Here is a 13,231-nt window from a genome sequence, read left to right on the forward strand (position 1 = left end):
GAAGCAGCGATCAGAGGGGTCGGGGGTGGGGGGAGCAGGGGAGGGCAGAGGGAGGACAAGGTTTCAGGAGGAGGGCGGGCAGGGAGGCCAGGTCAGGGAGGGCGAGGACTGAGCCCTGATCTGAGCTCGGGTACCCGGCCAGCCTGGGAGAGAGGGGGAAGGTTTGTGGGGAGCGGAGCGGCCGGGAGTCGAGGGGTTAAATGGAGGCGGGGCTGAGGGCGGGGATCGGCCGCTGTTTCTGTGACCCCCGGGCACGGACGTTTCCGCTGTTCAGACCCACGTGGGAATGAAGCTGGCGCGGGGGTCACAGGGAAGCCGGTCGCTCTTCGGTCGCTCTGCGGCCGCGAACTCACCGGGCGGGATCCGCTGCGAGCCCGCCTGGCTGCTGGGACCTCAGCTCCTCCCCGGGCTGCGGTGCCGGGCGCTCTTCCCGCGGGTGAGACTCCGGGTCCCAGGGGTCCCTGCCCAGGCCGCGGGTGGGTGGGTGGGTGCTGCTGGCTGCTCGGCGGGGTTTGCGGGCCGGTTCCAGCCACCACCGGACTGGGCGAGGGGGGACCCCGGGCCCGAATGGGGATGGGGAGGGGCCGGGGCCCGGGCCCGGGCCCTGGCCTGAATGGGTGGCGGGGCTCGGGCTCAGGGACCAAATGGGGAGGGGGAGGAACCGGGGACGGGGTTGGCTAGGGGCTGGGGACCAAATGGGGAGGGGGAGGGACCGGAGCCCGAATGGGTGGCGGGGCTCGGGCTCGGGGCTGGGGACCGCATGGGGGGCGGGGCTCCAAAGGGGGGCGGGGCTTGGGCGGTGCCTGGGGACCGCATGGGGAGGGCAGCACAGTGGCGGGGGCCTGTCCTTGGCCGAAGGGCTGGGACTCTGGGCCAAAGGGGGGTGATTCGGGGGGCAGGCCCCGAGCCGAAGAGCGGTGGGGGTTCGGGAGAGCCCCCCCCGAAGGGAAAGGAGGGGCTGGGCAGAGGAGCGCTGGACACTGGTTCAAGTCCCGCCCTCCAAGGAGGGGGCTGGGCCAGGGACAAGGCTGTTTCGAGCCCCAGCCCCTCCCCTTCTGATATCCGACTCACACTTACTTCTAGGAGGATTGTGTGTGTGAGGAGGGTCTTCTCCCCCACCCCCCAGCTGGGTTCCTGTCACGGGTGGGAGGGGCCTGTAGTAGATCAGGTCTCTGAGGTCCTGGGGGCGGAGGGGCTGATAGGAGTTAAGGGGTTTTAATCGTCATGGCACCGCCTCTGGCAGGGGGTTGGGGTGCTGGGCAGGGAACAAGAAACCACAAATGGCCTCCCCCACCCCTGACCTGTCCTGCTTGGTCCGTCTCGGGTTCAGATCGGCTGGAGAGTCTGGAGCAGGGACAGGGAGCCAGGGCCAGGACCTCTGCCTCGGCTTTGCTGCTGCCAAATCGGACCCACTCAGACCGAGAGGAGCCGACCCCAGCCCAGCACCTGCAGCAGCGTCTGTGGCCTGAGTGTCGCTGAGAGGGACAATGGGGCCAGCAGCTGGGTTGCTGAGAGTGAAGAGCCGCTGTAGGAGTTGTGTGTTAATGGCAATGGACACCTGGAGACTGGAGGGAACCCAGGTAATGGGGCATCTCTGCCTGGGGGCAGGCTGGAGAGAGACACCGAGACTGCCCGAGGTGCTGGAAGGGGGCGTGGCCCTCCCACTTTTTGTCACTGGCCCCGCCCCTCCCCCTCTTCTTCCCCTTGAGGTCCCTCCACCCCACCTCTGGCTGGCAGCTGGAGTCCAGGCAGTTGCAGGGAGCCGTGGATGACCCTCCACTTCCCTGGGGTGGGGGGCTGAGAGCAGCCCCAGGTCCGTATCCCTCCCCCCAGGCTCCCTGCCCAGAGCAGGGGGAGGGTCTGTAGTTCCCCACAGCTGCGGCTTACCATGGCCCGGCTGCTGCTCTGAGGCCCTGCTATGCAGCCAGAGCCGGATCTTGGTAACAGCCCCAGGGTAGCTCTAGGGAGCCATGGACCCTCCATCTGCCCTTGGTGGGGGGGGTCTGCCTCACCCTCTGGGCTCCCCTCCCAGAGTGTCTGACGGAAGGAGCAATGGACAGAACGATGCATGTTCCAGGGCAGCTCCAGCCCCGGTGCTGTCAGTGAGAGGTGTCCTCCCAGCCCTGCCTGACGGGTCTTTCTGTTTCAGACCCTCCTGGTAACTGCAAGAAAAGTCCAACCCGTAGAGTTGTGGTTGCACTGATAGTTGTATCATCTCCTTTGATCGCTGCCATCATTGCTCTGGCAGGTGAGTTCCCAGCTTCCGCCCCGTTCCCTTCCCCTCCATCTACGATCTCCGTGCATCCCATTCCCCCGTGACCTACCACGCTCACTCTCTCCTCCCGGCCTGTCTGGCTTCTGCCCCTGGGACAGAGGATTCCTGGGGGATCTTCCTCACCGACCCTCCTCCTGCTCCCTCCCAGACCCCTGCACCTGGGCACTCTCTGTGTCGGGACGATCTGACTGACATTAGCCCCTCAGCCCATCTCTGAGCACTTTGGACCCAAGTCGCCTTTGCCATGCGCCATGAAACAGTCCCTGTCCAGGGTGTCCAATGGGACAGGGTGCAGCGCATCCCTGAGCCCTTTGCCTTCCCTGTGTTGCTCTGAGGTTACTAGCCTGGCCTTCCTGGATCTTCAGGTCACGCCTGTGGCCAGGCGGCAGGTGCTGCAGTGTTACTGAAATGAGCCGTAGAACTCAGTCGAGACCCCTCCACCAGCGCAATGTGGAAACCCCCCGATCGCTGAGCTTGGCCATGAAGGGTCCCTTAGCACCATTCACACCCCCGGGCTGCCCAGACAGCGTGTGCTCGTGCAGAGGGCATCTGTTTGCCGTGAACATGAACCCTGCTGTATCCCTCCATCGACTGGGGCAGGGCGTGCTGGAGGCTGTTGGGGATGGGATTTCTCTGCTGCCCTGGGATCTGATCACTGGGCCCCAGAAGGGTTTAGCAGCTGGCAGAGGGGATTGAATCCAGGTCTGTCTGCATTAGGAATCCTCTGTGCCGATGTCATGACATCCGTGCAGTTGAATTGGTGCAAACCGCTAAAGGAGACGCACTGCACTGGTGCACAAAGGAGCTTGCCTTGGTGCAGTTTGCTGCAGGAAGTTACCAGAGCGAGCTGCACTGCTCCAGCGCATCTCCAGGAGGTGTTTGCCCTGATGTCACTGCGTCACTGTGATTATACTGGTGTATCCTGCTCTGATACAGATGGGCCCTGAATCCCAGCTCCCTGCTGTAATGGCAGGCTGTTGCAATGGGCAGCATTGGCTCTCACTGTGTAAGGTGGGAATCTGTGAGCTTAGGGTTGGTTACACACCTGCAGGTGCGGGGAGCTCTGCAGAACATGTGGCATCTGACCTGGAGATGGATGGTGGAGACAGCCTGTGCCATCAACTGTTAGTCACTGACTTCTCTGCTCAGTTCAGTAGGGCAGGGGTGTGGGCTACCGTGCACTGGACAGTTAAATCTACAGGGTCAGACGTGCCTTGTGCATGAGGTGAACACATGCTCGTTTTCTGATCACCGCTGCCACGTTTCCTAACTCTTCCAGACTTAGAGTGTCTGTTCCTCGCTGAGCGCCAGCCACATGAGAAGGCTTGAAAACCAGCTACCGAGTTACTGTGGTGCAAACAAAAGTGACGTGCACAAAAACATCTGGAGGGGTTTGAGTCCAACTCCTCTCAACTAGACAGGTCTTTCAAATCCTCTTTGGTGTCACTTATGGGTGACCCCACTGCTGCTTTTTCATGGCTCTGAAAGGGTTACACTGCCGTGAGGGCTTCCAGAAAGTGCCTTTCTTGCTGCTGTGTTTGGGGAGAGAAAAGTCTGCAGGTAGGAGGTGAATTAAGTTCCATCATTCCTGGCCCACAGTGCAACAGGTCACTTCCGGTTGCTGTGGTTTCTGGCGCCCCCTTGTGGCGTTCATGTCCCTGCGTGAAAGTTCCCAAGTTCTTCTCAGTTGTTCACCTGCTGTTTGTTGCGAGGTTGAACGTCCAGCTGTTGATCTTGTGCCTGGGGTGAAATGCTCTGAGCTGTGTCAGTCCCTCGCAGGCTGGGAGTGTCCCTGGAATCCTTCTTGCCAGGCAAATTTACAGTGACAAACGTCTCCGTCCCCCTGCGTCTGATTGCCATGGTCCAGCCCCAGCTGGGGGTCCCAATGGGCTTGGCAAGCCGGTCAACTGACTGCCTGTTTGGCCACAGTCAAATACTCCAGCGAGAGCCCTGGGGGTAGGAGGCAGCCTGCCTTTCGGATTGCGTCTTGGAGCCTCACTTGTGCTTTCTGGAACCTGGTTTCATTGTTTTGCCTTTTTTTTCTGAGCTAAAATAACTCAGTGAAGTACATTTTTTAAAAAAAATTAGGTAGATCCGTATCTATCGAAAGCTAAACCTACTGGAGAGAATGACGTCTTGCTCTTTTTTGTTCCTGGCGGGAGGTAACCAATTCTGATAAATTGGTATTTTAAAATATCTGACCACTCTTTGACAGATTTGACTGGTCAGTTGACCAATTTTTGTACCAGTCAAATGCCCAATTCTAGGTGTAACTCTTACCCTCCATGTGACTGTCTCATTCTCAGTGCTGATATCTCAGCTTTCATCAGCTGATCTGTGCCCCCCTGCTGGCCCCTCGTGCCCGGACGGCTGGATGGGATACCGAGGGAAATGCTACTATTTCTCAGAGACGGAAGGGAGCTGGACCGACAACCGGAGCCGCTGCTGTGCACCGGGTGCCTCCCTGGCTGGGATCGACAGTGAGCAGGAAATGGTGAGAGACTCTCGAATTGCCATACACTGATCTTGGCACAGTGGTGGCTGCTGCAGTAGGACCTGGGCTCTGCCCCGTGGGGTGAGGAGCAGCTCTGAGCCCTCCCGTGCTGGGAGGCCAGAGTGAATGAACTTCCAGCTGCTGAACGCCAGCCCTGGCTGGGCCCAGGGCCCTACTGTCTGTGTGTGATCACAGGGATTGCCCATTCTCAGCTGCCCCCGTCCCCAAATAGGGAGACAGCTTCTGTCTAGGGCAGGGCTGGCTCAGGCATCTCCTGGCCTGCTGGCTGCTGGAGTGGGACTGAGAACCCAGCCAGTGCTCCTGTTGTGGGGATGGGAAAGGAGCAGCCAGCCGAGGAGGCGGGGGAGGAGGGGATCCTCTCACATTGACTTCAGCTTGACTCGCTCCCACTTCATCTTGACTCGCTCCCTCCTCCTGCCTTGCTGTGGTGAGCGGGGGCTGATCTGTGAGAAGAGAGGTCTCTGCAGAGAGCTCAGACCCAGCAGCTGCCCCCAGCCCAGGGGGACTTGGGGTGTGGGTGACTGGGAGCACAGGGGTGGGGCTGCTCTGTGCAGGGGGAGGGTTAATACTGCCTGGGTGATCTTGTACTTTGCAAAAGGCAGGGGAACACCCCCCCCCCCCTCAAAAAATAAACTGAGCACTCTTCAGTATGGGGGGAGGGATAGCTCAGTGGTTTGAGCAATGGCCTGCTAAACCCAGGGTTGTGAGTTCAATTCTTGAGGGGGCCATTTAGGGGTATGGGGCAAAAATCTGTTGGATGATTTAATTGGGGATGGGGGTGGGACTAGAAGATCTCCTGAGGTCCCTTCCAACCCTGACACTCTATGAATATGAGACTGGGATTCTCTGCGGCACAGAGCCCTGGAGGGGTGGGGGTGGGGAAGCACCGGAGCTGGGGCTGATACCTGCTGTCCCTCGGCTTTCTTGAAGGCGTTCCTGCTGCGCCATAAGGGTGTCCAGGACCACTGGATCGCCCTCCGGAGGGAGCAGGGTCAGCCCTGGAAATGGACCAACAGCACCAAATTCAACCACCTGTGAGTCTCTCTCGCCCCTCTGGACTAATCCCCTGGGCTTGGGATTCTGGTGTCTGAGCTGTTTGAGCTCAGGTAGATCCACCACTCAGTGCTAGTGAAACAACCAGACACGACCCTGGTCCGTTCGCGTCCTGCGTGTATCGGAGACCGATGGGAGCCGGCGTGTCCCTGAACTCTCGGCTCCTCCCCGCAGCACGGAGCTGGGCCGGAGACAGAGCCCGCCACAGCCAGAGATGCCCTCGCAGCGCGCTGGGATTTCAGCTGGGACACTCGCTGTTCTCCCCCAGCCCTCTTCAGAAAGGTCCCTGGGGTGTCTGACCCCCCCCGGGGAAAGGAGGCAGCAGGGAGCTCAGGTTATCAGTGGCTGCTAGAGAGGGCAGCATGCCGAGCACTGCATGGCAGGTGCAGGTCCCGCTGGGGATTGCAGCCGGCAGGTTTGAGTGACTTGGCTGGTGAGGCCTCTGAATCCGCAACAAGGCACCGATGTTAAAGGAGCCTGCGGTTCACAGGTGCTGGACACCTGGGGCTCCCACGGGAACGGGGTACAGTAGTGATGGCTGCCCAACACCCCGCGATGGGTTTCAGTGGGCTCCAAGTGTGATCACAAAACCAGCGCTGCTTCAACCCTGGGACTTCAGCAGTAGAAGCATGAGCCTCTGCCATAGGAGCGAAAGAATCCACTTTTCTAACTGAACCCCCCCGCCATTGATAAAGCTCTTTTGCAGGCCAGCCATTAGAGGGGGATGGAGACCCCCCCACTTCTCTGGTCTGGGTTACTTCAGTACTTTGAAAAATCAGGCTCTTTTGGCGCTGGGTCAGGGCTCCCCAATGGACAGTCCCCATTCTGCTGTTTTGGACCCAACCTTTGGATCCCACCTGCTTCCAGCCTCACTGGGTCTGAAGAGCTACCAGACACTGTCCTGAGTTCGGGCCTCTGTGGCACTCTCCTGGGGTACACACTCCCTGTCTGGTATGTTCCTTAGGATGTGGGACCCTGCAGATCAGCTGCTGTAGGACCCAAAACCAGTGCTGAACCCTCCCAAATCTCCCGAGAGGCATGTTGTCCCTAGAGCTCCACCCTCCACACCAGATGAACTCTGGGAGAGTCACGTGAGGGTTACAAACAAGGAACACATGCTTTCACAAAGGAACTTCTTCAACACTCTCTTTTTCCCCCATCCCCAATGGAAAGCTCAAGAGTTATAGATCAACGGAAAAGGAAACCCCTGAATGCAATTTCTTCTTTCAGTGTCATCTTGGTTCTGCTCCATGTGTTTCAAGGAGGCGAGATCCCTCCTGTCCCCCCGCTTTTCCGGCTCAGTCGTCTGGTTCTGGTGATGGTCTGCCCCTCTTGTTAGAGGGCCGGTCTCTTTTGACAATCAGTCTAACAAATTCTCTCTGTCCTGCTGGGGACTGTCCATTCTCCAGCACCCCTGTGGGCTGCTCAGCATAGAGGGTCAGGAACAGTCAGCGGTTCTGCAAAGCCCCCGCTGTCCTGAGCTCTGCTCCTGAGGGGCTGGGAGAGTAGCTGCTCCGCACTCAGGCCTGCACTGTGGAGAACGGCTCCCCTGGCTGGGACTGGTGTGAAATGCCTGGCCTCTGCCTGACTGCAGCTCCCTGGCTTCTGTGTTGCAGGTTTCACTTAAGAGGAGGAGGTGACTGCGCGTATCTGAACAACGAGAAAGGGGTCAGCCGCTCACGGTGCTACATGGGAAGACGGTGGATCTGTAGCAAACCTGAGGTGTATGTGATGGTGTCATAAATATAAAGGGAAGGGTACACACCTTTAAAATCCCTCCTGGCCAGAGGAAAAATCCTTTCACCTGTAAAGGGTTAAGAAGCTAGGATAACCTCGCTGGCACCTGACCAAAATGACCAATGAGGAGACAAGATACTTTCAAAAGCTGGAAAGAGGGAGAACATCAAAGGGGTCTGTGTCTGTCTGGGTGAGGCTTTTGCCAGGGTCAGAACAGGAATGGAGTCTTAGAACTTAGTAAGTAATCTAGCTAGATATGTGTTAGATTATGATTTCTGTAAATGGCTGATAAAATAAGTTGTGCTGAAAAGAATGAATATTCCTGTCTGTGTGTCTTTTTGTAACCTAAGGTTTTGCCTAGAGGGATTCTCTATGTTTTGAATCTAATTACCCTGTAAGGTATTTACCGTCCTGATCTTACAGAGGTGATCCTTTTCTTTTTACTGTTTCTTCTATGAAAATGTTTCTTTTCAAGAACTGAATGCTTTTGTCATTGTTCTAAGATCCAAGGGCTTGGGTCTGTGGTCCCCTATGCAAATTGGTGAGGATTTTTACCAAACCTTCCCCAGGAAGTGGGGTGCAAGGTTTTGGGGAGGATTTTGGGGGGAAAGACGTTTCCAAACAACACTTTCCCAGAAACCCGGTTAAACGTTTGATGGTGGCAGTGGAAGTCCAAGGGTCAAATAGTTTGTACCTTGGGGAAGTTTTAACCTAAGCTGGTAAAGTAAACTTAGGAGGTTTTCATGCAGGTCCCCACATTTGTACCCTAGAGTTCAAAGTGGGGAAGGAACCTTGACAGATGGGAAAAGAGACTGCACTCGAAAGGGGCTCAAAATGAGACTCCTAGAAGTGACACTTATACAACTCACACCTACTTGAACGAGCCAAGATCTCAAAATCAGGCAGTGGGGCCCTCAAGCAATAAGTGTGTCTCGTTTAAACTCCGTATGTGCCTTCTGCTTTTGAACCTTTTAAACTCAGGGTCACGTTGTCAAGCTTTTCTTTGCAGCTGAGAGGGAGTGATCTCATGAGAAGGAGTCTTACCTCATTTCCCCAGCATGTGGCTAAGGGAAGGCCTTGTTCGTTTAGACTCCAGAACAGCATTTCTCAAATGCAGCCAGCAGCTGATTGTTTTGCAGCCAGAAGAGCCTCCAAAGTGCCCCAACAATCGCTCAGATGTTAAGTATTAAAGGTGTCTTCTAAATGCCATAAATCCTCATGCGCGCTCCCTTTTAAATAGTACCATGCCGGCAGAGCTGAGCTACATAGGTGTGGTTTTCTTTCAAGTCACAAAGTGTATTCTTTGGCTAAGAACATAAGAACGGCCATACTGGGTCAGAGCAAAGGTCCATCCAGCCCAGTATCCTGTCTGCCGACAGCGGCCAACGCCAGGTGCCCCAGAGGGAGTGAACCTAACAGGCAATGATCAAGTGATCTGTCTCCTGCCATCCATCTCCACCCTCTGACAAACAGAGGCTAGGGACACCATTCCTTACCCATCCTAGCTAATAGCCATTCATGGACTTAACTTCCATGAATTTATCCAGTTCTCTTTTAAACCCTGTTATAGTCGTAGCCTTCACAACCTCCTCAGGCAAGGAGTTCCACAGGTTGACTGTGCGCTGTGTGAGGAAGAACTTCCTTTTATTTGTTTTAAACCTGGTGCCCATTAATTTCATTTGGTGGCCCCTAATTCTTGTGTTATGGGAACAAGTAAATAGCTTTTCCTTCGTCACTTTCTCTGCACCACTCATGATTTTATAGACCTCTAACCACTGTGTTTACATCTCATGTTATTGTAGCTCTGTAAGTGGCTATGGGCCATCTCACTGCGTGGTGTTTGGGCAGGTTGCGATTGTTCATGGGGGTGGGGAGGGAGGTGAAAAAGTTAAAATGTGACTGGGTATCAGAAAGTATTTCAGATAATCTAGTGCCAGAAAATGACCTTGAATGTGACAGCAGGTGGCTCCTCTGGGACCTTCTGCTAAGAAAAGCAAAACAGAGAAAGAAAAAGAAACACTTCAGCACCAGGGGGAAAGGCAGTTTCCTGTGTTTCCGAAGCCATCTGATTCCATTTCTGAACAAGTTGCAGTGTGAGAGAGAAATTCATCAAATTGAAATGTATGTCGTGCAACGTCCCTACAGCACTTGTGCAAGGGAAGTTGAACCAAATTACTACGGTGAGCTTCAGAGGCGCAAGCTGTTAAATGATGCAAAAACCAAGCTGAAAAGACAACAGCAACGGCTCAGACTTTGTTGTTACTGTTATCATTATTATTACTGGGCTACGTTGACTGGGTTTTTTTGTCTGTGAAAGAAACTTTGGACATATTGGCAGATACATTCTTTCATTATTAGTCATTATCCTTTCTATTATGTAAAGCATTTTTAAATTTAGTTCAGAATTGTTGTACAGCCGTCCACCTTTGACCAAAAAAGCAAAAGAACAACAAAAAAGACAAGACTGTGCAAAGCACTGGTTTGTTCTGTGTTTAGGTCCAGTAAAGAAAAGACACAACTGTACCTTATATTTATTATTGAGTCTGCAAAAAATCCCTATGTAAATATGCACATGTAATTTATTTATTTGTTTTTCCTACAGTTAGTTCAGTATTGTCAGAGCCTCATTCTGAGGCTGCCAAAAATTTGTGAGAACCCCGGCTCTAGAAAGTGTGAGGATTTTGTTTTCTATGTAACCATTACTTTCCAGTATTTGCAAAAAGAAAAGGAGGACTTGTGGCACCTTAGAGACTAACCAATTTATTTGAGCATAAGCTTTCGTGAGCTACAGCTCACTTCATCGGATGCATTCAGTGGAAAATACAATGGGGAGATTTATATACACACAGAACATGAAACAATGGGTGTTACCAGTATTTATTCACTCTCGCTTGCATCTCTGCTCTTTGATAATAAACTCATTCCTGTTTTCTGTATATCTAATTGCTGGGTTCTCAATAGAGTGGTTGGCCTGAACTGAATCTTACAAGCTGCTGTGGACCGCGCCTGTGGGATTAGAGTCACCATTGTGCGTGTGCTCCGGGGAACGGGCTGAGCACTCCCGAGGGACGCTCAGAGGCTTTGGGAGTGTCTATCGCTAACCTGTACACAGAGAGCGAGGCCTGCAGGGGGCTGGAAGGTCAGGCTTGCGCTGCCAGGGGTGGTGGTTTGAGAGAGCTGACCCATGGCAGGCCTGGACAAGGCTCCCCCAAAAGTGCCTCGTATGCCTGCTATGAATCACTCAAACGGGCAGCCGTCCCCGGCTCATTCCACCCCTGCACCCCCCAGGTACAACCCGCACAAGGCATTCGACCAGGGTGAGGAGAACACCTGCAATGCCCTGTCTGTCACCTGACGTGCTGAATTTGCCTCTGAGCCCATTTTCCCTTCCAGCTTGGGACTCCAGAACCCTGCCTTGTTGAGCCAGACATGCTTGCCAGCTGCAAACAGACCCAGGTCTGGGCCACACCCCCAACGCTGCAGACTTTAACCCAAAACTGCTCAGCAGGTCACCTGTCTCCAGCACCCAGCTCCCAATGGGATCCAAACCCCAAATAAATCTGTTTTACTCTGTATAAAGTTTATACAGGGTAAACTCAAATTGTCCATCCTCTATAACACTGATAGGGAGAGATGCCCAGCTGTTTGCTCCCCCAGGTATTAATCACTTACTCTGGGTTAATTAATAAACAAAAGTGATTTCATTAACTATAAAAAGTAGGATTTAAATGGTTTCAATTAATAACAGACAGAAGAAATAAGTTACCAGGAAAAATAAAACAAAACACGCAAGTCTAAGCCTAATACATTAAGAAACGGAATACAGATAAATCTCACCCTGAGAGATGTTCCAAAAAGCTTCTTTCCGGGACTGGACTCCCTCCAGTCTGGGCCCAATCCTTTCCCCTGGTACAGCCTTGTTCCAGCTCAGGTGGTAACTCGGGGATTTCTTATGACTGGCAGCCCCCTTTGTTCTGTTCCACCCCCTTTGATATCTTTGGCACAAGGCGGGAATCCTCTGACGGTCTCTCTGGGTTTCCACTCCTCCTTCTAAATGGAAAAGCACCAGGTTAAAGATGGATTCAAGTATCATGTGACATGTTCACATGTCCTGTGAGCCCCCCTCCATTCTTTCAGGACTGGCCCGCACGTATGCAGTGAAGGCTTGCAGGTGAACAGAGCCATCTACAGTCAGTTGTCCTAGCTAATGGGAGCCATCAAGATTCTAAGCCACCATAAATGGCCCACACTTTGCATAACTACAGTAGGACCTCAGAGTGATATCTCATATTCCTAATTTGAGATACAAGAATGACACATTCATCCAAATAGGATGAACACACTCAGTAGATTTGTAAGGTCTCATTACAAAACTTATAGAGACCTTTTGCATAAAGCATATTCCAGTTACATCATATTCACACTTAAACATTTTTATAAAGCTTATGAAGTGCAATGTCACAGGGTCAATACCCTCAGAGGATACCTGCAGATAGAGGCTTCCCTGGCTGGTGGAAAGGCCTCAACTGCCCTGCTTCCCATGGCCAGAAGGCATTGTAGTACAGCTATTCTCAGCTTACCCGGGCCTATGTGGAGCGGAATGTACATTAGAGCAGCCCCAAGGCTGCTCTGACTTAGACCTGGTCAGCAGAAAGCCTGACGATCATTTGTCTACTCTCCGATCAGCACGGGCTGCCAGTGAGTTGGCCACCCAGGAAGCCTAGCCCCTGGCCCTTCCCCTTGTGCCTGAGGTCCCGCCACTCCCCTTCTGCCCCCCTCCCTCCCCTTCTACCTACCTCTCCCCCGCAGGAGCCCAAAGCACCATCACCACAGCCCACAGCCCCAGCACTGGACGACAGAGGTCGGGGGGCGAGACCTCAGCCCCGGGGCACTGCAACCTCAGTGCCCACAGCCCCATGATACCTGCTGCCCATGCTGATCACGCTGTCTGGATTGAAGAGATTTGATGCACGTTACCCTACTGTTCCCGTATCGTGTCCGAATCCCAGAGCTGTTGGCATGAAGACACCACTGGAAACGGAACATTCATTCATTCCTAAATCTGCTCAAAGTTTGTAAGTGCAAAGAAGAAAGGAATAATAAAATATATATAAGAGAACCCCTGAGATGCCTAGCTCTCTAAACAGTGAGAGGTGAGGAAGCCCCTCTCGTGTGGGTGCATCGTATGGTGCCATGTGCACACCCAGCACTTCTCAAATCCGAGATGTTCTAATCCACATCCATCTCCTCGCCCTCCCATTCTCCCATCTCCTCCACCTCCATCTCCTCCATGTCGCTGCTGTCAGGGTCGTCCTGGGGCTCCGTCGGAGCCCTGGCTTTTGGGCTATCTGCTGCTCCATAGAAATCCCTGGCAGCATCTCCCATTGGCAGCTGCAATGTGATATTCACAGCAAAGTATGAAGCATGGTTGAAATCTACAAGCACAGAGCCCCGCGGCTGGGTTAGAGGCCAAGTGCACAGAGGTTTGTGCTGCTCATGCAGGTGGAGGGATGAAGGCAAAAACATCAAACTAGGAACCGAATTGGACAACCATTTCACTGTAGACAAAGATCTCATGCCCCTCAATCCCGACCAGCAGCTCCCTGCTAGCCCAGTTTTGTCAATACTCCTCAGTCCCACCCCAGAGCCCC

The 13,231-nt window shown here is 53.9% G+C and overlaps 1 protein-coding gene and 1 long non-coding RNA gene across 2 annotated transcripts; both read left to right on the forward strand.

The window, feature by feature from the left end:
- The first annotated feature begins 302 nt into the window (after window positions 1-302).
- LOC142069057 (uncharacterized) lies at window positions 303-3,327 on the forward strand. The gene is made up of 3 exons (XR_012664931.1): window positions 303-436; window positions 1,331-1,580; window positions 2,150-3,327. It is a non-coding gene; the product is annotated as an uncharacterized LOC142069057 (long non-coding RNA).
- Window positions 3,328-3,342: 15 nt separating this feature from the next.
- LOC125621513 (C-type lectin domain family 2 member D-like) lies at window positions 3,343-8,612 on the forward strand. Its single transcript, XM_075119383.1, has 3 exons — window positions 3,343-4,769; window positions 5,721-5,824; window positions 7,460-8,612. The coding sequence occupies exons 1-3, from the start codon at window positions 4,650-4,652 to the stop codon at window positions 7,584-7,586; spliced, it is 351 nt and encodes a 116-aa protein (XP_074975484.1). The 5' UTR covers window positions 3,343-4,649; the 3' UTR covers window positions 7,587-8,612.
- Window positions 8,613-13,231: the final 4,619 nt, after the last annotated feature.

The sequence above is a fragment of the Caretta caretta genome, chromosome 14, assembly GCF_965140235.1.
Source record: "Caretta caretta isolate rCarCar2 chromosome 14, rCarCar1.hap1, whole genome shotgun sequence".
NCBI lineage: Eukaryota > Metazoa > Chordata > Testudines > Cheloniidae > Caretta > Caretta caretta.

Bases quoted from the DNA above. Each gene is read 5' to 3' on its own strand.
- LOC125621513 (XM_075119383.1), top strand. From the start codon at position 4,650: ATGGGATACCGAGGGAAATGCTACTATTTCTCAGAGACGGAAGGGAGC. The intron at 4,770-5,720 runs GTGAGAGACTCT...GCTTTCTTGAAG, and splicing joins TCGACAGTGAGCAGGAAATG to GCGTTCCTGCTGCGCCATAA. The intron at 5,825-7,459 runs GTGAGTCTCTCT...TCTGTGTTGCAG, and splicing joins AGCACCAAATTCAACCACCT to GTTTCACTTAAGAGGAGGAG.